Consider the following 25467-nt stretch of genomic DNA (forward strand, 5'->3'; position numbering starts at 1 on the left):
GAGCAGGAGGACCGCTGTGTGCTGAACCTTTAGCCCACATTTACTGGGAATCATTTTGTTTTTGCAGGATGGGTTTGCTGATTGCTGCTGTCACCTTTACATGTCCATGTTTCACTTTCTAGGTAGTGACTGAAATGTGTTTTTTTAAAAACCAGTTTTACATTCCAACATCCAATATAGCTCACACTGCCAATTTTTGTGGTAGGGTTTAAAGCATTTTTTTAAACGTCCACTCTCCTCCCAACTAAAATAAAGTTCATCCAGTTTCAATGTGGCGGTTAATCTGACAAACTCCATCGGATAGTTTAATTCAAGGTCATAGTGGCCTGTCCTATTTTGCAGTGAGGACTCCTGATTGAGCCAGAGCTAGTTTAACATCATCTCAATGCAGATTCCGATTTTAATTGCTTTTCGGAAACATAGATATTTCGGAATTGCCCACGAAATGCAGTCATTATGAATGGGATAGAAACCCATTAATTGTCAAGATCTTTATTCTTACTCTGTAGCCAGTCCTTTCATCTGCAGGTCAATTCCCTTTGATTTGTAAGAAAATATATTTAAACTCGATATGTGGCCAGGTTATGTACCAATTTGGTCTTTCAAAAGTAAGTTTTCTGTATACATGGGTCAATTGGAGATTAACTTGATTTGTCAGAATAATTAACTACAGTTATTGAAGATATGTGCACCAATTGACTTTGTATCATTTTTACGTTTAATTTGTTTTTCAGTACAAAAATAAATATGGTTGAATATGTATTTCATCTTGAAGGCTAAATTCACAACAGAGGTGGTTAGAATATTCTTATAAGCACACTAACTTAAAAGTAAGACACAGCAAATAAACCTGTGAAAGAAAAACTCAAAATTCTGGAACTACACAACAGGCCATCCGCCTCGGTGAAGAGGAAAGACAATATCACAATTGTTGGTTTCTACCTTGATTGATTAAGCTTCCCTGCCATTTCCCAATCCTATGCACGTTTGGAACAAACATGCACTTGGTCAAATGTCCCACTTTATTTCACAGAGGTAGAGGAATCAAAATAAGGAATTGAACCAAAGGACAGATTAGAAGGCCATGCTTAAAGCTTGGTTTCAAAAGTAGTTTTTTAAAGGAAGGCTTTTAAAAGAGAAGGGGTTTGTGGAGGAAATGGTGGAGGTGCTTAGATCATGGGGGAAAATCTGTGGGGAGTGGGAACACCAAAGGCTACAAACCACATAGGAGCAGGCATGAGACCACTCGGCCCATCCGCCTGCTAAACCATTCAATGAGATCCAGGTGGATCAGGTTGTAATCTCAACTCAACATTCCCACCTACCCCATAACCATTTGCCTCCTTGTTAATCAAGAATCTGCCCAAACTCTGCCTTAAAAAGATTCAAATACAATTTGAGTGGAGTGTGGGGGGGGGTTAATGCTGGTTGGGAGTCTTGAGACAACCCAAGCCTGGTTAGCACTGATGCCTCACAGCAGCGTCCTGGGTTCAATTCTGGCCTCGGCTAACTGTCTGTGTGGAGTTTGCACATTCTCCCCGTGTGTGCGTGGGTTTACTCCAAATGTTCCAGTTTCCTCCAACAGTCCAAAGATGTGCAGGTTAGGTGGGGTAATGGGGGATAAGACGGAGGAGTGGTCCTTGAATAGGATGTGGTGCACACTCGATGGGCAGAATGGCCTCCTTTTGCAACTGCAAGCCTTCTATAAAGTTTGGAACTTTCTCGCGCAAATGGCGAGTGTTGGGGGAAAAACTATTTATTTGAAACCCCAGACTGATAGATTTTGAATAGATATGGAGCAAGGGAAGGGATATGGAGCAAGGGAAGGGATAGGGAGCAAGGAAAGGGATCTGGAGGAAGGGATATGGAGCAAGGGAAGGGATATGGAGGAAGGGATATGGAGCAAGGGAAGGATATGGAGTTGGGTCTCACTGACAGACAGAGATTCCCCGATTCCTATGATTCGTGCAGAGCTGTGTAACATAGAACATGGAACAATACAGCGCAGTACAGGCCCTTCGGCCCACGATGTTGCACCGAAACAAAAGCCATCTAACCTACACTATGCCATTATCATCCATATGTTTATCCAATAAACTTTTAAATGCCCTCAATGTTGGCGAGTTCACTACTGTAGCAGGTAGGGCATTCCACGGCCTCACTACTCTTTGCGTAAAGAACCTACCTCTGACCTCTGTCCTATATCTATTACCCCTCAGTTTAAAGTTATGTCCCCTCGTGCCAGCCATTTCCATCCGCGGGAGAAGGCTCTCACTGTCCACCCTATCTAACCCCCTGATCATTTTGTATGCCTCTATTAAGTCTCCTCTTAACCTTCTTCTCTCCAACGAAAACAACCTCAAGTCCATCAGCCTTTCCTCATAAGATTTTCCCTCCATACCAGGCAACATCCTGGTAAATCTCCTCTGCACCCGCTCCAAAGCCTCCACGTCCTTCCTATAATGCGGTGACCAGAACTGTACGCAATACTCCAAATGTGGCCAAACCAGAGTTCTGTACAGCTGCAACATGACCTCCTGACTCCGGAACTCAATCCCTCTACCAATAAAGGCCAACACTCCATAGGCCTTCTTTACAACCCTATCAACCTGGGTGGCAACTTTCAGGGATCTATGTACATGGACACCTAGATCCCTCTGCTCATCCACACTTTCAAGAACTTTACCATTAGCCAAATATTCCGCATTCCTGTTATTCCTTCCAAAGTGAATCACCTCACACTTCTCTACATTAAACTCCATTTGCCACCTCTCAGCCCAGCTCTGCAGCTTATCTATATCCCTCTGTAACCTGCTACATCCTTCCACACTATCGACAACACCACCGACTTTAGTATCGTCTGCAAATTTACTCACCCACCCTTCTGCGCCTTCCTCTAGGTCATTGATAAAAATGACAAACGGCAACGGCCCCAGAACAGATCCTTGAGGTACTCCACTTGTGACTGTACTCCATTCTGAACATTTCCCATCAACCACCACCCTCTGTCTTCTTTCAGCTAGCCAATTTCTGATCCACATCTCTAAATCACCCTCAATCCCCAGCCTCCGTATTTTCTGCAATAGCCTACCGTGGGGAACCTTATCAAACGCTTTGCTGAAATCCATATACACCACATCAACTGCTCTACCCTCATCTACCTGTTCAGTCACCTTCTCAAAGAACTCAATAAGGTTTGTGAGGCATGACCTACCCTTCACAAAGCCATGCTGACTATCCCTGATCATATTATTCCTATCTAGATGATTATAAATCTTGTCTCTTATAATCCCCTCCAAGACTTTACCCACTACAGACGTGAGGCTCACCGGTCTATAGTTGCCAGGGTTGTCTCTGCTCCCCTTTTTGAACAAAGGGACCACATTTGCTGTCCTCCAGTCCTCTGGCACTATTTCTGTAGCCAATGATGACATAAAAATCAAAGCCAAAGGTCCAGCAATCTCTTCCCTGGCCTCCCAGAGAATCCTAGGATAAATCCCATCAGGTCCCGGGGACTTATCTATTTTCAGCCTGTCCAGAATTGCCAACACCTCTTCCCTACGTACCTCAATGCCATCTATTCTATTAGCCTGCGGCTCAGCATTCTCCTCCACAACATTATCTTTTTCCTGAGTGAATACTGACGAAAAATATTCATTTAGTATCTCGCCTATCTCTTCAGACTCCACACACAATTTCCCATCCCTGTCCTTGACTGGTCCTACTCTTTCCCTAGTCATTCGCTTATTCCTGACATACCTATAGAAAGCTTTTGGGTTTTCCTTGATCCTTCCTGCCAAATACTTCTCATGTCCCCTCCTTGCTCGTCTTAGCTCTCTCTTTAGATCCTTCCTCGCTACCTTGTAACTATCCATCGCCCCAACTGAAACTTCACTCCTCATCTTCACATAGGCCTCCTCTTAACAAGAGATTCCACTTCCTTGGTAAACCACGGTTCCCTCGCTCGACGCCTTCCTCCCTGTCTGACCGGTACATACTTATCAAGAACACGCAGTAGCTGATCCATGAACAAGCCCCACTTATCCAGTGTGCCCAACACTTGCAGCCTACTTCTCCACCTTATCTCCCCCAAGTCACGTCTAATGGCATCATAATTGCCCTTCCCCCAGCTATAACTCTTGCCCTGTGGTGTATACTTATCCCTTTCCATCATTAACGTAAACGTCACCGAATTGTGGTCACTGTCCCCAAAGTGCTCTCCTACCTCCAAATCCAACACCTGGCCTGGTTCATTACCCAAAACCAAATCCAACGTGGCCTCGCCTCTTGTTGGCCTGTCAACATATTGTTTCAGGAAACCCTCCTGCACACACTGTACAAAAAACGACCCATCTATTGTACTCGAACTATATCTATATCTTTTCCAGTCAATTTTATTTTGGAAATGAAATTAAAATTGTGTTTGTGACCCACACACACACCTTGTATCAAACATGGAAATGGAACAAGGCGAACAGCTGATGTGATCTGATTGTGTTTCTGTTGCCACACACACCATTGTTGGGAGGAGCGACTCCTGGACCTGAATCCCAGATGAGGGATTGGCCCACTGCCAATCTCTCTGGCTGGCGGGGGAGTGGGGGCGGGGGGGGGGGGGGGGGGGATGGGACCCCCTGAGGAGTCATTGGTTCAGAAAGGGTGCATTTATGCGATTGCATTTTCCCCTCCTCTCCCATTGGCTGGGAGCAGGAACCCAGGGAGTTGGCTGTCTTTTCTTGGCCAAGGGAAAGTGAGCGAGTGGCAAGGCTATAAATAACCGCGTCTGGGGGATCGAGCCTTCGCTAAACTGTGGGCTGGCTCTCGCTGGGAAGATTAAATAAACTCTTGAACCGTGAGTAAGACCCGAGAGTATGGTGAAACATCTGTAAGGAGAGATTTGATCTCAATCCGATTCTATTTGATTGTTGACATTTTTATATAACGCAGGATTTGAGACCTGCTTAAAGCTCTTATATGAGATTAGAAAAAAAATGTATTGGGAGATGAAACAGAAGTTTTCAGTTTGAAATCTGGTCACTTCTCCCTCTCCCGGGAGCTGGAGCGTTAATATTTCTGATTTCTCTGCGGGTTTGAACGATCTGATTTGCTGGGAGAGTTGTTTTGTCTGGTCCTGGGTCGGGGTGCTGGATGTTTTAGAGAATTGAATGGAAAACAACTACCAGTGTGTTCCCCATGACCAGCACAGGGGACGTGTGGACTGGATCACTGCAGCTGTTGGGAAAGCAATGTTTCCCGGTAACACGTTCCCATCGAGAGGAACTGGGAGCCAGAGCGGGTGAGGCAGGGACTGGGTTTCTCGGTCAGCAGAAACCGGGCTGGAGGGGTTAAAAACCACCGGGGCTGCGTCTTGTCAAACTGACTCCTTTCACCTTCTCCCAGATTCCTCCTGGGAATCCCCAGGTTGTGTCTGCTCGTTCAAGTCTTCGCGGATCTGCTTTTCCCAGCGCTTTTTAGTGGAGAGTGAGGTTTCTTTGGCTTGAGATTTGAAATAAGGTTTCGCCCAGTAAACTTGCAACGTGTGATCTAAAATGCAATATTGTGAGGAGGAAGCTTTATTAAGCTCCGATGGTATCTCTGTAATAAAAACAGGTCTGAACTTCTTCAACTCCAATTTTATTGAGTTCTACAACCACTTCTCTAATACTACAGTGCCACCTGTATTCCCTTTATATATATATATATGTGTGTGTGTGTGTGTGCCGTCTATCAAACAGTAAGTCTGACCTATTAAACAATTAAAGCCCAATTATAACGTAAACACTGGGTGACATTAACTATTTCCGAACAAGCTTTCCAACATAGAAAATAAATTCAGCCCTTCTAGCCTGCTCTGCCGTTCAATACAATCATGGCTGATCCCCTATCTCGACGCCACACTCCAGCAACCTCCCCATTCCCATTGACGCCTTTAGAGTTGGCACAACTATCTATTCCTTTCTTAAATATATTCCGTGATTTGACCTCGACAGCTCTCTGTGGTAGAGAATTCCACATGTTCACCACCCCCTGAGACCTGAAAGATGTGCTGTTGGGTAATTTGGACATTCTGAATTCTCCCTCGGTGTACCCGAACAGGCGCCGGAATGTGGCGCCTAGGGGATTTTCACAGTAACATCATTGCAATGTTAATGTATGCCTACTTGTGACAATAAAGATTATTATTATGAAGGCCCGGTGATAGTGAGGCTCAAACTGCAATATCAGAATTACTCAGAAGGAAATCCATTTGCACTGCTTCATACCTGTAACCTTGCTCTGATCAACACATTCTGAAACGAGTTATGTCATTTATTTAGAAAGTTAAGTTACAAAGCGAGTCTGATTGTAGAGAAGGAAATGTTCCCTATTTTGTGAGTTAGTGTATTTTATACCCATAGCTGCCACTTGGAAATGTTCCTCGCTCACAACATTATCCACTTTGACCCCATTAAAAGTCATTCATGGTATATAGTTGCTTGTTATATTCACCTGTCATTCTTATAATAGGACAGCTGCAGACATGTTGTTATTGCACATCAGCAATACCACACACTCCGATTGTCAATAAAATGATGGTGTTTTAAAGGTTATTCACATAGAAGTTGCTTTCGTTACATAGCATGAATTGGGAGGGCTGAGTTGGGAGCACAGTGGAGGCTTGTAGATTGTTGCATCTTTGCAGAGTGAAGATGAATGGAGGAGATTTATATACATATTGCATTGTGTCTGTTGCAGTAATGTTATTAAAATAACTTAGTATAAGGTATCCAGATTATATGTCTGCTAAAGTGGTGATTAAGGGGTTAAAGGTTTGGCAGGTTGTGATGTCACTCATGGGAGGGACTGGGTCTGTTTTAGTTTTGTTTTCCAGCCCCACCCTGGATCTGTTTTCAGTTTCAGAGTTCTGCGCTGGGTTCTGAGGAAAGGAGTTGTGTTTCTCAGACTGACTTCTGAAAGTTTCTCTCCAAGGACTTTGTGAATAAATCTGTAAGCCACTAAGTGTTACCGGTTTGTGGATTTTGCTGAATTTAAATTTTAGTAGATGGGAAAATAAGCTCAAAGACCTTTCTTAAATTTTTGTAAGGACAGTTAAACTGTTAATTGAAACACTTTTTTTCTTGGATGTTAATGGGGTTAATCTTATGTTAATAATTACATTTGTTTTAATACAAAAAGTCTCTATTTGTCAGTGGAATCTCTCCTGGGGGTGAAATATCCTTTCCTCAGTTTACAAATTGAAACATTGTTTTTTTTTGTCCGCCATCCTAATATAAATTGGAGGCTTGGCCGGGTACCGTGTCGCGAGTGAAGATATAATAATAATCTTTATTAGTGTCGCAAGTAGGTGTACATTAACACTGCAATGAATATCCCCCTAGTCGCCACACTCCGGCGCCTGTTCGGGTACACTGAGGGAGAATTCAGAATGTCCAATCCACCTAAAAAGCACGTCTTTCAGGACTTGTGGGAGGAAACCAGAGCACCCAGGGGAAATCCATACAGACACTGGGAGAACGTGCAGACTCTGCAGAGACAGTGACCGACGCCGGGAATAGAACTCAGGTCCCTGTGTCATGGGAATGTCACTTTAAGAAATGTTTGTCTGCTCAAGTGGCTGTAGTGATGTCAGAGTGTGGGTGGAGCTGAGCTCTGGCTCTGCTTTTTTGTTTTGCTTTGCGGAAAAGCTTGGGTGTGTCTGTGTGTTTTAGTTTCGTTTAAGTTTTGGAGAAGCTGCAATCACAGCAGGATGTGTGTGAATCTCTGCAAGCTTATGAATGTCCACTTGGTGATTCCAACATGGTAACTGCTCTCAGTAGAGAATTTAAACCTGACGTGCTTCCGTAAAAAGATTTGTGTCTTATGGATGTTAAAAGGAAAGTTTAAGGATTACTTACAGTGTTATATTCTTTGGGGGGTGTATTTGAATTGATGGTTGCTGAGATGTTCACTGTATGTTTTAAAAAGGTGAACTGAGTTCATAGAATAAACATTGTGTGGCTTTAAAAATTACTTTTACATTTCTGCTGCACCACATCTGTAGAGTGGGCCGTGTGCTCCCCATACCACAATCTAGTAAAAGTCGTGGGTCAGGTGAACTCCATGGTACACTTTGCGGTTCTCTAAACCCTGGCCCATAACACCTGGCTCTGTGAAGCAACAGTGCTAACTACTGTGCTACCGAAGACTGGAGTATCAATGCAGTGACTATAATTGATCGTCAAGAGGATGTCTTTTGTCTGAGAGGAATATGAATGCAATGGTCACCCTCTGCATTCTCATGAAGCTGCCACTATTCATCTGCTGGATTTGTTTTTTGTTGCTGTTCCTGGAAGTTTTTCTCCTCCATGGCATCTAAAATAAGACTTCGTTCTAAGGCAAAGTTATACAGCAAGCAACTCACAACCATAATTCTCGAGACCATAGAATGGTTATATTGTAAGTCTTCACTCAGTTGTTCCGATTTGTCTGAGGGTATAGGGGACCCACTCCTGCTCTGCTTGGCCCACAAACAGTCCATCAACAAAGAGCGTCTCTGCCGTGTCCGCCAATTCCGGCCTCCCCTTGGTGGCTGAGTTACTGACCCTGGGAAATCTGGCTGGCAGCAATTAAATTAAAATGTTTCCCAGGATCTCTGAAGAGGCGCGGTTCAATTAAATGTTATCATTATGAACCTTCACTTCCAGAGTGATATAATCTATGACAGGTTGGTGATAGGTTTCACGTATTTACCTATTTAATGTCCCCCCCACCCCCCCACTCCCATGATCTTTCTCAAGTATTGTCCTGTTTGTCCAAATGTTTCATTTAAAGATTTATTAAAATGGGCTAGATTATCTATGAAAGGAATAGGGAAAACTGGACTCATAAAAGTCTTGTTTCTAAATGAACTTGCTTAAGTCTATATTGGATAGAAATGGATTGTAGTTATAAAATTATGTCTCCTGATATTATGAGTTGCTCAATTGCCATTGGAGAATGAATACGTCACATTTATGTGGTATGTTTCACAACCTCAGAATTCTCAAAATTCAGCCACTTAAGTACTTTTTGAGGTATAGTTACTGTTGCACTGCAGGGAAATTTGGTGGGAAACTTTGCTGCCAATTTGTACATAGCCAAGTCTCTAAGGTTAATGACAAAACATTAGCCACAATTTAATGGCCACGCTGTACCCGAAAATCAGCTCGCTGCGGTGCAGCGTGGCCGATAGAAACCGGGGGATAGAACCCCACCCCTGGGATCTACCTGGCTCGTAACAGCTCGCGAGATCCAATGCGATCTGGCGAGACATTGTGAGGTGAACCCCGCCCATTTTTAGCAAATTTGGATATTAAAGCAAGGCAGCTAGTCTCATTTTAATGTGCAGTTTCCTCAGTTACCTGAGGAGCTGGGATCTCCACAAACGGGGACCATATGGAACGGCACTCGTGGCGGTCTCCCAGGGATTCAGAGGCCCTTGGGTGCATGCCCTTTGGGCAGGGTAACACCCTGACACTGCTGGCATCCTGTCAGTGCCAGCCTGGCATCCTGGCAGTGCCACCTGGGATGCCAGTCTGGTGCTGGCAGGGGCATGGCCAGTGTGCCAGGTTGGCACTGTCAAGATGGCATGCTGACATTTTTAGCATGGGTGGGGTGCCCCGAGGGGTGTCGGGGGGGGGGGGGGGGAAAGTCATCCCCAGTGCGTTGGGCCTTGGGGTTGGACAGGGGTCGCTTCGGGAGCCTCGGAGATCGGGACGCCATTTTAAAATCTCTACGCCACACTGAGGAATTCCCGCAAGCGGAGGTCCTCGATGTACAAAACGGGGCTATGTGCGGCCTCAGCGCCAGGAAACACGTGGCTAAACATGCTCACTATGGGACTTTGTTCCCATTTAGTTAATCGCGCCCAATGTTTAGCAATATTACTTGGGGATAAATATTGGAAAAGGTCATTGAGAGAACACGCCTACTCTTTGTCAGATATATTTCTGCCATGGGATCCTTTATACTGACCCAAGCAGACAGACAAAGGTTGAATTCTGAATCTGAAGGATGGCACCTCTAGCAGTTTAGTACTAGATCAGTACACTAAAGCGTCAGCCTGGATTGTGTGGTCAACTCCCTGGGGTAACCTTGACTCGTAACCTTGTGACTCTGGGTGCGAGAGTTACCACTGAATTATAATAATAATCTTTATTATTGTCACAAGTAGACTTACATTAACACAGCAATGAAGTTAATGTGAAAAGCCCCTAGTCACCACATTCCGGCGCCTATTCGGGTACACAGAAGGGAGAATTCAGAATTCTCAGCTGGTACGGGAATTGAACCCGCGCTGCTGGGCTTGTTCTGCATCACTGACCCGCTGTCTAGCCCACTGAGCTAATCCAGTCCTTAGCTAACCAGTGATTCATCAAGCAGTAGGAAGTTCATATCTACTAATGAATGCTCTGTCAACTGAAAACCTTTTCAACTAACTGCAATACAGAAAATAATTAGCATTCTGTCTCCTCTCAAACTCGTGCAGGCACAAGGAGGAGGTGGGAAGATGCCAAACAAGAGTAACACTTACAGTGGTTAATACTGCTGCCTCACAGGGACCCGGGACAGACCCCCTACCTTGGGGGACTGTCTGTGTGGAGTTTGCACGTTCTCCCTGTGTCTGCGTGGGTTTCCTCCGGGTGCTCCGGTTTCCTCCCACATCCAATGGTGTGCGGGTTAGGTGGGTTGGCTGTGCTAAATTTCTCCTTAGCGTCCAACTGTTAGGTGGGATTATGGGGATAGGGCGGGGAAATGGATCTAGACAGGGGGCTCTTTCAGCGAGTTGGTGCAGACCTGGTGGGCCTCGGTCTGAACTGTAGGGGTTCTATGAATTTTTAAAATATCTACTGCATCAAGAAAAATAATTCCATATTTTTTCTCTTTTAGGTGCTAATTTGGAAAATATAAAGAGTTAAGTACAACTCTCTGCATAGCAAAGTTTCCCAAATAAAATGAACGCGGTGTATTATTACAGAGGGAACAGCCATCGTCTGCAGAGCATAAATTCGCTGGCGGCCGGGTTTTACCTGCACCAGCAGGCGAATGACCAATTGCAGCAAACGCAGCCAGGAGGGCAGCAACCATTCATTCAAACCCTCACAGTGGCTGAACACCTAGCTGGTGAGCGTCTATTTTTCTGGCACTGGGTAAGAGAGAAGGTATTGAGATTGGAAATGTTGACCATCACTCGATTGCTTTATTAAGAAGCGGGCTTTGCAACGTTAAGTGATCAGCTTTTGCCTCAGGAGTTGTCACTTGTGCCTCGAAACCTGGTGATAACCCTGTGCACATTTGCACCCCTCCTTTATAGAATCTGGGATTACCTGTCCGGTAATATAGCCACCACACTGTCACTTCATTGTGACATTTCAATTGTCATTTCAATTGGGGTCATTAGAAATTAAATAGGGCATTTTGTGTAACGGACCATGTTATTTTCACAACCACTCTGCATTTTCAGTAACTTTTTTCCTTCCCTTTTCAACATCATGCTTCCTGAAAGTTTCTGCAATGGATCATTACCTCGGTCAAACCTTTTGAAGAAGAGATTCTGGAAATTCAGCTGAAATCTTTGACTTTGTCATTACATTAGCCATTGTTCCTTTGTTGCTGTGATCGTCTTGCCTTTTCTGTATGATTTTCTTTTTGATTTTCGTTTCTCATTTTAATCTATTTTTTTAACTCTCAACAGTTTACTTTCTCACTCTCTTCCGCTCTCTTTCTCTCGCCCCTCTCTCGCTCCTTCCTCTCTCTCCCTCTCGGTCCCTCCTCTCTCTCCCTCTCTCCCCTCTCCTCTCTCCTCTCTCTGGGTGGGCCAGTTGGGTCACCCCTGTACACGGGGTAAGGGAAGGGACCCAGAAAATCTAGGGGTGGGGGACTGATTTGCGATGTGAGGGCATGGGTGCTGGCCAAGCGCAGGATCTCACTATCTGGCCGCTCACACACACTAGCAGCCCGATAGCAGGAATGCCTCCTAATCCTCACCATGCATAAATTAGCTGGGCAAGGGATAGTGAATTGCTTCCTGATCTGTACTCCCAGAGAGCAGATCACCTCCGGCGGGAGAACATTGGGCTGGATTCTCATGTTGACCGACAGTCGGGGCGGGCCAATCCATGAGCAGGGGGAACTTTATCAGGAGCTGGGGGCACTGTGGGGGAGTGGTCCTGGGCACGCGAGCTGACCAACGTGGGGGGGGGGGGGGTAGTATTTAGCGGGCCTGGTCTGCGAGCGGCCGGTGTCATGTAGCACGGCGTGACCGCTGCAGGCTGCTGCCGTGCACATGCACGGCCACAGACCTGGAAATTCTCTGGGCTGTATCGGCAGCTAGAGCCAGGTGCTCTATGATGCCGGCATGATAGCCCCGGCCAAACGGAGGATCGGTGACCGTTCGCATGCCGGCGTGGGGACATAACCGCAAAATCGGAGAATCCGGCCCATTGTCTCCCAAATGGAGAATTTCACCAAATGTACTACTCCCCAGGGAACCCGCTTGATCCAAACAGAAATCCATTATCCCAAGCTTTTACGATGCTTTAATTGCACCTCTGGCTCCCAAAAAGCCTAGCTGTCTTGCAAACCAGGATTTTTAAAAACACATTGCAGCAGTCATACACACTAACCCAGACATTTAAGTCTCACTGCACCAAATACATATAACACAATATATCTGAAATTCCTATGTTCATCACAGTTGTACTATGTGTTATATTTGGACGTGGTAGAATACGGATTGTGGCACTGTACTAGAAACCTTGAGGTCATGAGTTCAACTCGCAACGCAGTTGAACTTAATTCAATAAAATTGGTAATGTTTTGGGTTGGCATCTGAAAAATCTCCAATGACGCTGTTACCTTGTATTAAAACCAATCTGGTTTACCAATGATCTTCTCAGAAAAACACCTCCCACTCTCATCTGGTCTTTCCTGTACATAATTCTAAGGTGATGCCTTTTAATGAAATTGGAAGTTTATAAGAAAACGATCACTCTAAGGTGGACAACTCCCACAGAATCAGTGATGAAAAGGCAATAAATATTCACATCTACAATCTTTTTTTAAGTTATGCAAGTACCACTGCTGATCTTCAATAGTGTAAAAGGTGGGGCCACCCTTGCTTAGGAAGACAGAATTATTCAGACTTTATTTTACTTAAACTGATGTTTATTGATGTCTGGCAGAAATAATCCTAGAAGCGAGGTATGGCAGTTCTCACCAGAAACAGAGACGGAGCAGAACCGCCTTTACCACCCAACAGCTGGAGGCACTGGAGCGAGCGTTTCAGAAAACACACTATCCTGATGTGGAGATGAGGGAGCGGCTTGCAATGTACGTCAACCTGCCAGAGGCACGAATTCAGGTAAATTCAGGGATGGTCAGAGAGTACAGGATGCCTGATATAATTCCTGGGTGTCAACCTTCTGGACGGATTATTGCACGTCTGAATACCAAGGATGCCCAATCCTGAAACTGCCCATTGTTGGGCAAGAACATTGCCAGTTCAATACCAGATAGATCGCTATATTGTCTATGGATTCACAGTGTCAGGGACCCCTGTTCGATTCCTGCTTGGGTCACTGTCTGTGCGGAGTCTACACATGACGAATGTGATATAAAATAGTTACTTTAGAGATATTAGTTAATGTAATGTAGAAATAGGCCACTTTGATTCTGGTTATTTCATAGACAAAGGATTTCAGACTGCATGGAAAAAGCAGGAAGAGGTGTGTCTACGAGAGTGATGCTGGATAATAGGGGCCAGAGGAAGGGATTGGAAGTGAGCCAATCAGAATAGATCAACAGGTCAGGAGGGATATAGGATGACCTATGGGCATCGTGTATGTGAAACCTGATGCCATTTGAATGTATCAGTACTGATTCCTTTGTTCCATATCCTCACTTGATTCCAGAAGTCCATGGAGCAGAATGTGCTTCGTGCTCCTGAGAATTGAGGAACGCTTGCAAGCTAAATAAAATAACTAATGTTATACCTGCAAATCCATCTCGACTTTTATTGAGGCCAGACTGACGGGTAAAGAAAACTGGGATTCAACATTTGGTGCCGAAACCCGGGATTTCTCAGGGCGGTCCTGACCAACTGCGAAATCAGAATTAGACTGATTATGAACAGGAGGATGGGGGAAAAAGGGCCCTCAATGTAAAGCTGGAAAATGATCACGCATTGATTTTTCCCCTCTTCTTATCGTCTGATTAGTCTGGTCACTCGTGGTTGGCACAGAAAGATCGCCTCGACGAAATCAAAGGTCAGTCTGGGGATTAGCATTTTAATTGATGGGATTTCATATTGTTAATTCGGCTGGGGCTAGGTTATGTGGTTGATGTGACATTTGAAATTGTAAATGGTTCAACTTCATTTGTGAGTTAATTCGGCTGGGGCTAGGTTATGTGGTTGATGTGACATTTGAAATTGTAAATGGTTCAACTTCATTTGTGAGTTAATTCGGCTTGGGTTAGGTTATGGGAGGTCGATGAGACATTTGAAATTGAAAATGGTTCACCTCCATGTGTGAGTGTGTTAAATATATAGTTGATTAAGCTAAAATTGTACCCTTGGACTGTAGTGGCGAAAAACGCAGTTCCGAGGACTAGTTGAGATTGTGGGGAATGCTGCATATTGGTTGAAGCAGAAGTCTCTCAAAGGGTTAACAGCAGCAGGCAAAATCAAAAGACAGACAGTGCTTCTCACTCAGGCTTTGAGATAACAGCAGCAGCCTGTAGTGTAATCGGATACCTTTCCTTTGAGTCAGTGAACACTAGCAAAGTTACGTTTTGAATTAATTAAAGGAAACCAGTTGGTTTCTCCACCTCTTTGATAAAAGTTATTATTTTCGAAAGCAATTGATTGAAATTGCCAGAATCTTAAAGTTTTACTTACTTGAAATAATGTTTATCTCATTTTATCAGGAGATTAATAGAAACTTAAAGGAGGTCACGGACAGCATTTTAAAAAAGTGTAAATCTGGAGATGATAGTTGATTTTGCCAACATTTATGTGAATGTAAAAGAAAAAAAAATTTGTTAAAAGAAAAATTGTTAACATAAAGAAATAATTAAGTTGTAAATGTTATACAAGTTTGTGTTAAGCAAATCGTAAATTTAGTTCTGAGTTGAGATCAGAGCTAAGCTTGCAAGTTGCAGTAATTCAATTTGAATTTTCAAACATTTTTAAGTTTTTAAAAAAAAAAACAACCCACTGTTAGAACCTTTTCAACCAAGTAGAGACAGGAAAGGCACGGGTGAAACAAAAGATGAGCTACGTAGTTCAATGGCTGGCCTTGAATTGACAGAAAAAGATAAAATCAATCATTTAGAAAATGTTCACTAAAAGTTCTGACTGCACCTGTAGCATTGTCTGCACTAATTCCAGAACCACCAGAGTATAATAATTGATATCCAGTCACTGCTCCCAGATTCCAATTATGCCAGTAACTCAAGCCCTTTTGGGTGATAGTGTGGGTCCTGATTTACCATCTTCACGATCAGTAGAGGGAGAGGAGCTCTGTTCCACAAGCCCAGTTAGCTCTAGGACAAGATCTCGGACAGCGAGAGAGGGGCTTGACCCTCACCAGAAACAATTAAGTATACCACCTAAGCCTCTCCAAACTAAGGAGAAACCACAAGGTTCGGGAACAAAGGAACCTGCAATAGATGATTTTGAAGAGAAAGAACTCCCCCTAGTGACAGGGAGAGACGTTGAAGTCTTGGAACAAAGGGGAAATAGCTAGAGTGCCCCCTGGTGAGATTCGGAGACAGTTGCCGATTAGGAAGATACCAAACCCACCCAAAGGGACCCTCAGCTCCTTTTTATGGCCCACCGAATGCATCAACAGTCTTACAACCGGAGCCCCCTCTGAGGGGCCATTGGTCTACTGGGAGAAGAGGACGAGGCAGATATAGAGGGAGCAATGCATGTTTTAATTGCGGCCGTGCAGATCACTGGCAACAGGAATGCCCCTTTAAAAGACAGGCAGTAGAAGGAGATTATCCGACCCAAAGGAGAGGGTACCCACCAAGGGGAGGACAGACGAGATACACTGACTTCTCCCAGGAAAACCCTTTCCCAACACAGGATTGACTAGCTAATTTAGCCATAAGGACTCTCCAATCGGACAGGGAACCTATTATCTCTCTGCAGATAGGAGATCAACATCACTCATTTGTAATCGACACTGGAGCAGCCATGTCTTCTGTGCAATCAGCACTTAAACTACCATTATCCGACCACACGCAGCAATTGTCGGGGTTCCAAGGACAGGTGTGTGAGTATCCTATTTCTGAACCTGTGACAGTCACTTACGAGAATAAGTCTGCAGATCATCAGTTTGTAGTGACTACTGGATTGGACTGTAACTTGTTGGCCCGTGATTTACTGTGTATCTTCCAGCTACAGCTAGAGTGCGGAGATGAGGGGGTAACGGTTACATCATGGAGGATGAGACAACAGTGCTATATTTCTATCACCCCCCAGTGGTGGACGTTAGACGTTGAACAGTCACTGCATCACGTTACCCTGGCCTATGACAGAACTGGACGAAACAGGGAGTTGGAGGACAAATACCAACACACATTCTCCCCGTGTCTGCGTGGATTTCCTCCGGGTGCTCCGGTTGCCTCCCACAAGTTCCGAAAGACGTGCTGTTAGGTGAATTGGACATTGAGAAATCTCCTTCAGTGTACCCAAACAGGTGCCGGAGTGTGGCGACTAGGGGATTTTCACAGTAACTTCATTGCAGTGTTAATGTGAGCCTACTTGTGACACTAATAAAGATTATTATTATTAGGATAGCTATATTGTCTATAAATAGCTACATAATCATGGATAGCTATTTTATCTGTCGATAGTTATATTATCTATGGATAGTTATATTACCTATGGATAGCTATATTATAGTGAATAGTTATATTATCAGTGGGGCGGATTGAAAGGAAATTGTAACATTGTCCCCATCCTTTCAATGACAATGCATTTCTGCTAGCCAATTAGAGAACACTATTGTGCAGTGTAAACGATGCTGGACCTTCCAGCTAAATCAAAGCGAGAAAATGTCAACGAGTAGTTCCCATTTGTGTTTTTATGAAGAGAAATTGAGCATACACACAATAGTAAATTAGCTCGTATTCAAATTTGAGGAACAGTTATGAGTAATTATGATAATGTTGCTTTTAAAAGGAGGGATGGAGCCGATCAGGGACTAAAATGGGGATTTACACATGGAAGCAGTTGACATGGCTGAGGTACTAGATGAGTACTTTCAATCTGTCTTTACCGAGGAAGAAGATGCTGTTAAAGTCAGATTGTTTGAAGAGAAAATATTAACGTGGCTATGGGGAAAGGGTGAGGAGAATTGAATTTGCTGAGTTGCTGTTGCAGAGAGCTGGGTATGATGGGCTGAATGGGCTCCCCTGTGGCTGTAGCCATTATATAATTCTATATTTTATCCATAAAATTCTATTGGCATGTTGAAATACTTTGGAAACTGATGATGTGAGATGCCTCCTGGCGAACACTGGTTTCTACAATAATTTTGCAGGTTTAACTATCTATAAATTTATCTCAAAATATTGGGCTTAGTATTGGGTTCCCAAGCATCATCAACAGAACAGAACTACAGTGCAGAAGGAGGTCATTCAGCCCATCGGGTCTGCACCGACCCTCCGAAAGAGCACGCTACCTACACCCACTTTCCTCCACCCTATCCTCGAAACCCCACCTAATCTTTGGACGCTCACGGGTAATTTAGCATGGCCAACTCACCTAACCTGCACATCTTTGGACTGTGGGGGTGAAACCGGAGCACACGGAGGAAACCCACGCAGACACAGGGAAAATGTATAAACTCCACACAGTCACCTGAGGTTGGAATCAAACGCAGGTCCCTAGCGCTGTGAGGCAAACATGCTAACCACTGTGCTGCCTTAAAGGTGATCCATGACTTAATGAAAGATATTATGCATTAATAATTTTCTCCGAAAAGTGGATTAAATCTGATTCCCAAAACGCAAACAAAATTATTGGAAACTCAAGTAATTGAAAGATGGAACGTTACAATTTAGTCGCCTGAAACTCGTGAAGTGGAAATAGACAGGCAGGTGCAATTTCCAAAACTTTGGTAATAGTCCTGGAATCTTATTGAATTTACCCGGGATTTGATATTGTTCCAGTCACCATAAATCAACAGCCCTAACTTTGTTTGATTTGAGTTATGCATAAAGGTTATGAATTAATGTCCGAAATCCAGCACTTTAGACCAATCATGGTCTGCGCATCTGTGATTTTCTGATAAGCCACTTGCTGTGTGTAGGTGCTGCAGGGCCATTGAAAATTCTGCCCAAATTTGTATTCCTCTTCCACACATGATCCCTATTTTCGTTGTGCAAAATGCATTGACCATTATCATTCTCACTCTCTTTTCAGATACCTTGCCATAAGTGAGCATTGGTGACCATGCACTTCCTCATGTTGGTCTATGGTTATGCTTGGCAAGGTACGGCAGTGATTTGCTGTTGCCTTCGACAGGTTCTGCCGCACTTACCGCCTGCCATTGGTGCATTAGCAGGATTGGCAGGTTGATAATCAAACTGTTTGTCGATGTTAGCGCAAGTTCCGGAGTGGGACTTGAACCCAGAGCTCTGGCTCACTTGATTATATATCCTTTAGATTCATGGCAAAAAATAACATTCCCCTAATAGACTCAATTGTTAATACAAATCAGGATGATGATCTTGAACTTGATGCAAAGGCAAGTCAGGTTCCTCACCGAAGAAGAGTCATGTTGGACTCAAAACGTTAACTCTGTTTCTCTCTCCACAGACGCTGCCAGACCTGCTGAGTTTTCCCAGCACCACCTGTTTTCATTTTAAGGCCCTCCCAGTTGTCTGCCGGGAATAAGCCGATGGGTGAGCAGGACTTTGTGTGAGCAGCAGATTTGGATAAGTGGAATTGTGGGGCTTTCGAGACGGACAGTGAGACAGACATTAGTGAAGTTGAATCTAGAGGTAATGTAAGTGTTGATGAGAGTTTTGGCAGCAGTGCAAGTGAGGTGCAGTCAATGCAAATCCAGGCCTTGAATAATCTAATTCTGAACCGAGGCAACTTAACATAAAGAAACGAGTTCTTCACGCCCAAAGCCACAGTCTTGAGGAGGAGACCATTTGCCAGGGAGGTAAATATTTCCTTTGTAAAGTCCTTAAAGAAGGAATTGAATTGCTTTTGGATTCACCAGAAACATGGCTTCTGAATTTTGGCACAAGTGTGCTTCACAGATTGAAAATGACTGTCGGAAAGACCGAAACTATCTGTTGAATAAGTCGATGTCTTTAAACAAAAATACAAATTATTCACCCGATTTAGGTCTGGTTCAAAAATCGACGAGCCAAGCACCGTAAGCACCAACGCATTTCAGAGAAAGATGAGTTTGCGACGGAATGGATGAAGAAAGGTGACGGGAGAGAGAGGAAAATCAAATTGGAAAAAGACAAACATCCCATCCAACAAAAAGACCCGGAATTCTGTGGCTCCGTGGACAACACATCTACACCTGTAATTTGGAGCATGACTCCGGCTCCACGACTGCTTGACAGAGAAAAGCCAGCAAAGCACATTGTTACAGCAAACAAACGTAAAGAGCTGAAACTGTATGGTTTCAGATTCTCTCTTCAGGATGCATGTTGTTGTATGTGTGATTTGTATCTATATGAAATGTTTGTGCACAGAACGCAATTTCATGCATCTTGCTCCGTTATCATGATTTTTAGTTTTGCCCATACATTTCCACGCTTTTGTTGTCAATTACCTTGTAGTAAAGTAGCAATGCATCAGAACTGTAAAGTTACGGAATATATGAACCACAAGCCATGAACAATTTTTGATTTGTTGTGGACCTGCTGTGGGATTCAGTAGGGTAGTGATTGGATCGTGCGCCTGTTTTATGGGTTTAAAAGATGCAATTTCAGACATCATCAACTTGTGCCATAAGGAGGCCTGAAAAATATCCCACTCGAAATGGAGTCACACTATTTATCAGGCACTCCCGGCAGCTGCCTATAACACACACTGGGCCTTCAGCCTGTGTAAGCGGGGCCTCATCCTGCTTTAGGCTATTACACTGAAATTGATCTGTGTTGCGTGGGGCAGCTGTTGGATCTGCTTGGCTCTGGATGCTTCAGGGGTAATAAAAGGCCGTACGCAAGTTTTGTCTGTAAACATCGAGAGAAAACACCCACTTCTACTTAGACCAGGCAAAAATTGAATGAAGTTCCGTTTCTAAATTTAATACAAGCTCAAGAACATGAAGTAATATCTGACAGTTGAACTGTGAAATCTGCCAGCATCACCTAAAAGCAAGGCTCCAACAAACTTTTTTTTTATTTTTATAAATTTTAGAGTACCCAATTCATTTTTTTTTCCAATTAAGGGGCAATTTGGTGTGGCCAATCCACGCACATCTTTATGTTGTGAGGTCGAAACCCACGCAAACACGGGGAGAATGTGCAAACTCCACACGGACAGTGACCCAGAGCCGGGATCGAACCTGTGACCTCGGCACCCTGTGACTGCAGTGCTAACCCACTGTGTCCCCGTGCAGCCCTGGCTCCACCAAACCTACAAGTGGCCTGACCGGCAATGCAGATTTGGCACAGGCCTCTGTGCTGCTAAATTAATTAAAATAACGCCGGCATCTCCACATCATGGCTAAATTAATTCTCATTGTACTCATTGAATAACATGTGAATTAAACCTGATTGAAGTTTATGGATTGCGCAAGTTCAAAAATCTTGCAAGGATGCTACATTCCCTCCCTGTAAAATAAAATAATTTTGCGCTGGGGAGGGGGGTTGGAGCTCCCTTCGCGGGGATGCCATCTGCTGGTCGTCTCTTCCCTCTCCCTAAATTTTTTTTAAAAAAATCTTACAAGGTGATGTAATTATTCTATAGGTCCCTTTTAAAAAATAAGTCTACCTTGCATCACACCTGAACTGAGTGTGCAGGTAGATTACTAAATAGTAGAGGGCACCACAGCAAGTATTTGAACTTATCCTTGGTCAAAATTCACACGTGTATTTTCCATTAAATACCAGGAAACAGAAATCGGGCATGGGTACTGTGGTGATTGTCCCTTTATGGGCAACCCAGCACCGGTCAATCACCACCGGTATCCTGACTAGTTTTTTTAAAACCTGATTCCATTTAAGGAGAGCTATGCACCATCCTCAGCAAAGGGGTCAGGTTAAAGACTGATATTATCCAGAGGAGGTCTGCGAGAGAAGCCTAGAATCATTCCTTCACCACTTCAATGAATTATTCCATAGCTATGCTGAGATGAGGGCAGCACGGTGGCGCAGTGGTTAGCACTGCTGCCTCACGGCGCCGAGGTCCTGGGTTCGAGTCTGGCTCTGGGTCTCTGTCCGTGTGGAGTTTGCACATTCTCCCCGTGTCTGCGTGGGTTTCACCCCCGCAACCCAAAGATGTGCAGGGTAGGTGGATTGGCCACGCTTAATTGGAAAAAAAATTAATTGGGTACTCTAAATTATTAACAAAAAAGAGCTATGCTGAGATGTGTAGTTTTCACTTGGAACCTTCCCGTGTAACTATCTTAAGGCTTGTAGGGATTGGTCCTGCATGAACCCCTGTTTCATTTTTTCGTGGCACAGGGGGCATTTCGATTGCCTGCATTTCGATTTGTCGTCTTTTTAAAAAAATAATCTTACCCTCTGAATAATATGTTTCCTGCAGGTCCCACTGAAAAGATTGGGCTAATCGATGAAAACGTCAGCATTCAGCTTCCGGAATATTCTGCTCTGCAACAACATGGTGCAGATCTACAAGATCAAATTCAGCGTCACATGGCTTTGGCGAGTGCTTTTGTGCCAGAGTCCCACTATGGAATCAGTGCTCCAAATCTGAATGCAAACCCGGCACCGGCCCTGTACCCCTCGTATTATCAGCGGGTTTCCCATACACTCGATGCTTGTCCCGCCTCACTCCTTCACCATTCCCATAAATTTTCAGACTTGATCCCGAAACCCAGCAGCCTGGGGAGCCTGCGGCATTGAAAGCAAAAGGTGAATGTGCTGGGTCTTAACCTCCAATACTAAAGAATTTGTATTAATCACTGAATCTGTGGCTCCCAGACATTTTGTATCGTGAAAAAATAAACAAAAATAAAATGAGTTTACAATGAAATATATTTTTGTTGTTTAATTTAACTATTCTACTACTATTCTACCAGGTGTCACGCCAAACAATTGCCTCCATATCGAATAAGGGACCTTTTACTGAAGGATGCATTTTTTAACTGCAATCTCCCCATTCAAAAAGCAGAACGATAATAAATACGAGGCAATAAAAGGTCACTATTTGGATGCTACACATGAACATTTGCATGATTTCAGAGCCATCAAAATAAAGAAAAAAATAATATTTTTTGTTATCGGGACCAATGATTAGCAGGTTTTCGAATGGCTCCTGATGTAATCCCGATAGGACTGCAGCGGAATGGAGCAGGGGGCGGGGGGAGGTGTGGGGCAGATTAGGCCAATGCGGTTTTGGTCTCAGACTGCCATTAAAGATTACGGATGGACTTTGATTTAAAACATGGGAGTATGATGTCATTGCTGTCACCGACACATGGTTGAGAGAGGGGCAGGATTGGCAGCTCAATAGTCCAGGATATAGGGTTTTCAGGCGAGACAGGAAATGAGGTAAAAGAGGAGGGGGCGCCACAATTTTGATTAGGAATGAATTGCAACGGTAAGGAGGGACAGCACCTTAGAAGGCTCTTCAAGTGAAGCCTTGAGGGTAGAATGTAAAAAAACAAAAAGGAGCAATCATATTGCTGGGTGAGTTCTATAGCCCCCCCCCCCCCAACAGTCCGAGAGAAATTGAAGAGCAGATAATAATAATCGCTTATTGTCACAAGTAGGCTTCAATGAAGTTACTGTGAAAGGCCCCTAGTCGCCACATCCCGGCACCTGTTCGGGGAGGCCAGTACGGGAATTGAACCCGCGCTGCTGGCATTGGTTCTGCATTGCAAGCCAGCTATTTAGCCCACTGTGCTAAACCAGCCACAATGTTTGTAGGCTAATTTCAAAGAGGTTATAGGGTAGTGATAGTGGGGGATTTCTACTTCCCCAACATTAACTGGAGTAGTTGTAGTGTGAAAGGTTTAGAGGGAGTGGAATTCTTAAAATACATCCAGGAGAACTGTTTAAGCTAGTACCCAGAAGGTCCTACAAAGAGAGGAGGGGCAATCCTGTACATAATTTTAGGTAACAAAGCGAGGCAAGTGGTTGAAGAGAGGGGTACATTTTGCAGACAGTGATCATAACTCCATTACGTTCAAGATTGTTATGGAAAAGCACAAGGATGGACCAAATCAAAGTTTTAAATTGGGGGGGGGGGAGGAGATCAATTTTAATAAGATCAGATATGATTTGGCTAAGGTGGACTGGGATCAGACACTTTTAGGTTAACCTGTGACAGAACAGTGGGACACATTCAAGAAGGAAATAAGGAGAGTAGAGGGCCAACATGTTTCAATAAAGAAAACGGGTGGGACCAACAAATCCAGTGAACCCTGGATATCGAGGGATATACAGCATTGGATGAGGAGAAAAATAGTCTTATGGCAGATATCGAGGGCTCAAAACAGCAGAAGCTCTAGAGGAGTATAGAATGTGCAAGAGGGAACTTGGAAATTAGGGGAGCAAAAAGGAGATCTGAAAGGATACCGGCAGGTAAAATAAGAGAAAATCCAAAGTTTTATCAGCACATTGAGGGTAAATGGATAACTCGAAAAGGGCCCATTAAGGACCACAGATAATGTGTGTGTGGAGCTGGAAGATGTAGATAGGGTTCAAAATGGATACTTTGTGTCGGTATTCACTCGTGAGAGGAACGGTGTGGGTATATAAATCAGGGAGAAGGTCTGTGATGAAATTAAATAAATGAATATAGACAGAGAAGAGGTTCTGAGCGATCTTGCAGGCTTAAAAGTAGATAAATATCCAGAGCCAGCTGAAATGTATCCCAGGCTGGTGAGTGAGGCAAGGGAGGAAATAGCAGGGCCGCTGGCAATAATTTTCAATTCCTCCCTGGCCACAGGAGAGGTGCCAGAGGTCTGGAGGATCGCCAATGTGGGACCATTATTCAAGAAGGGAGGAAGGGATGAACCAGGAAACGGCAGGTCAGTCAGTCTAACCTCTGTGGTGGAAAAACTATTGGAAGCAAATGAGAGTCAGAATTAATCTGCATTTGAAGAGGCAGGATTAATCAAGAACAGTGGTTTTGTTTGACCAGCTTGATTGAGTTTTTTGAAAACGTGACAGGTGTGTAGATGAGGACAATGCACGACTTTTGATAAGGTCCCATATCAAAAGTATATGGGAAGGTATGATCGCGAAGGTAAGAGCCCATGGGATCCGAGGAAATTTGGCAAATTGGATCCAGAATTGGCTGAGTGGCAGGAAGCAGTGGGTGATGGTCGAGGGGTGATTGGAATCCTGTGTCCAAATGGGGTCCTGCAGGGATCAGTGTTGGGGACTTGCTGTTTGTCGTTTATATAAATGATTTAGTCCTCCGTGTAGGAGGGTTGATCAATAAGTTCACAGATGATACGAAAATTGATGGGGTGGTAAATAGTGAGGAGGATAGACTTAGCTTACAGGAGGATATAGACAGGTTGATCAGATCGGCTGTTCAGTGGCAAATGGAATTCAAAGCGGATAAGTGGGAGGTGATGCATTTGGGCATCAAGGAGAAACAAGGCAAGGGAATACATAATAAACGGCAGGACCCTGGGAAGCACCGAGGATCAGAGGAATCTTGGTGTGCATGTACACCGGTCCCTTAAGAAAGCAGGGCAGGGACTTCCGGTTGCGGCGATGCCCAGCTAAGCCGCACGTTTCGGCGGCTCCAGCTCAAACGGACCTTCGGGCTCTTTTAAGAGCCCCAACGGGGAATTTTTTCAGGACGAAACCCGGTGTGGGGTGAGTTAACAGGGAGTCCCCCCCAACGAAAGAGAAAAATATCGGCGGTGGCGGCTACATCGCGAAGAATCCTCGACGATAGGGACAGGAGGAAAAATGAAGCAAGATGGCGGCGGAGAAAGCCCAGGCGACATGGGGGCCCGATCAAGACGAATTCTTAAGACGGTGTGTGGAGCTACTTAAGAAGGAGGTGCTGACTCCGATGCTACAGGCAATTGAGGGGCTTAAGGAGGCACAAAGGACCCAGAAGACAGAGTTCCGCGTGGTGGAGCAGAAGGTGACGGACAATGAAGACGAGATCCTGGGCCTGGCGGTCAAAACACAGACGCACGAGGCGCTCCACAAAAAGTGCATTGAAAGGATTGAGGCCTTAGAAAACAGAGCACGAAGGAAGAACCTTCGGATCCTGGGTCTCCCTGAGGGAGTGGAAGGAGCGGA

General features: G+C 44.3%; 1 protein-coding gene across 4 annotated transcripts; it reads left to right on the forward strand.

Moving 5' to 3' along the window:
• The first annotated feature begins 4724 nt into the window (after positions 1 to 4724).
• On the forward strand, positions 4725 to 22225 carry LOC140395074 (diencephalon/mesencephalon homeobox protein 1-like). Of its 4 annotated transcripts, none has more exons than XM_072482446.1 (5): positions 4725 to 4852; positions 10909 to 11142; positions 13203 to 13381; positions 19394 to 19715; positions 21776 to 22225. In XM_072482446.1, the coding sequence occupies exons 2-5, from the start codon at positions 10974 to 10976 to the stop codon at positions 22093 to 22095; spliced, it is 990 nt and encodes a 329-aa protein (XP_072338547.1). In that variant the 5' UTR covers positions 4725 to 4852; positions 10909 to 10973; the 3' UTR covers positions 22096 to 22225. The 4 variants fall into 4 exon arrangements, with proteins under 4 accessions (XP_072338547.1, XP_072338550.1, XP_072338548.1 ...); XM_072482449.1 differs by having other exon boundaries at positions 4726 to 4852; positions 19394 to 19661; XM_072482447.1 differs by having other exon boundaries at positions 4736 to 4885.
• Positions 22226 to 25467: the final 3242 nt, after the last annotated feature.

The sequence above is a fragment of the Scyliorhinus torazame genome, chromosome 18 (assembly GCF_047496885.1).
Source record: "Scyliorhinus torazame isolate Kashiwa2021f chromosome 18, sScyTor2.1, whole genome shotgun sequence".
Classification (NCBI taxonomy): Eukaryota; Metazoa; Chordata; class Chondrichthyes; order Carcharhiniformes; family Scyliorhinidae; genus Scyliorhinus; species Scyliorhinus torazame.

What these genes read in the sequence shown, in the direction of transcription:
- LOC140395074 (XM_072482446.1), top strand. Translation starts at nt 10,974, where the DNA reads ATGAACGCGGTGTATTATTACAGAGGGAACAGCCATCGTCTGCAGAGC. An exon ending in AGTGGCTGAACACCTAGCTG is followed by an intron (nt 11,143 to 13,202) that starts GTGAGCGTCTAT and finishes GATGTCTGGCAG; the next exon opens with AAATAATCCTAGAAGCGAGG. An exon ending in TGCCAGAGGCACGAATTCAG is followed by an intron (nt 13,382 to 19,393) that starts GTAAATTCAGGG and finishes CACCCGATTTAG; the next exon opens with GTCTGGTTCAAAAATCGACG.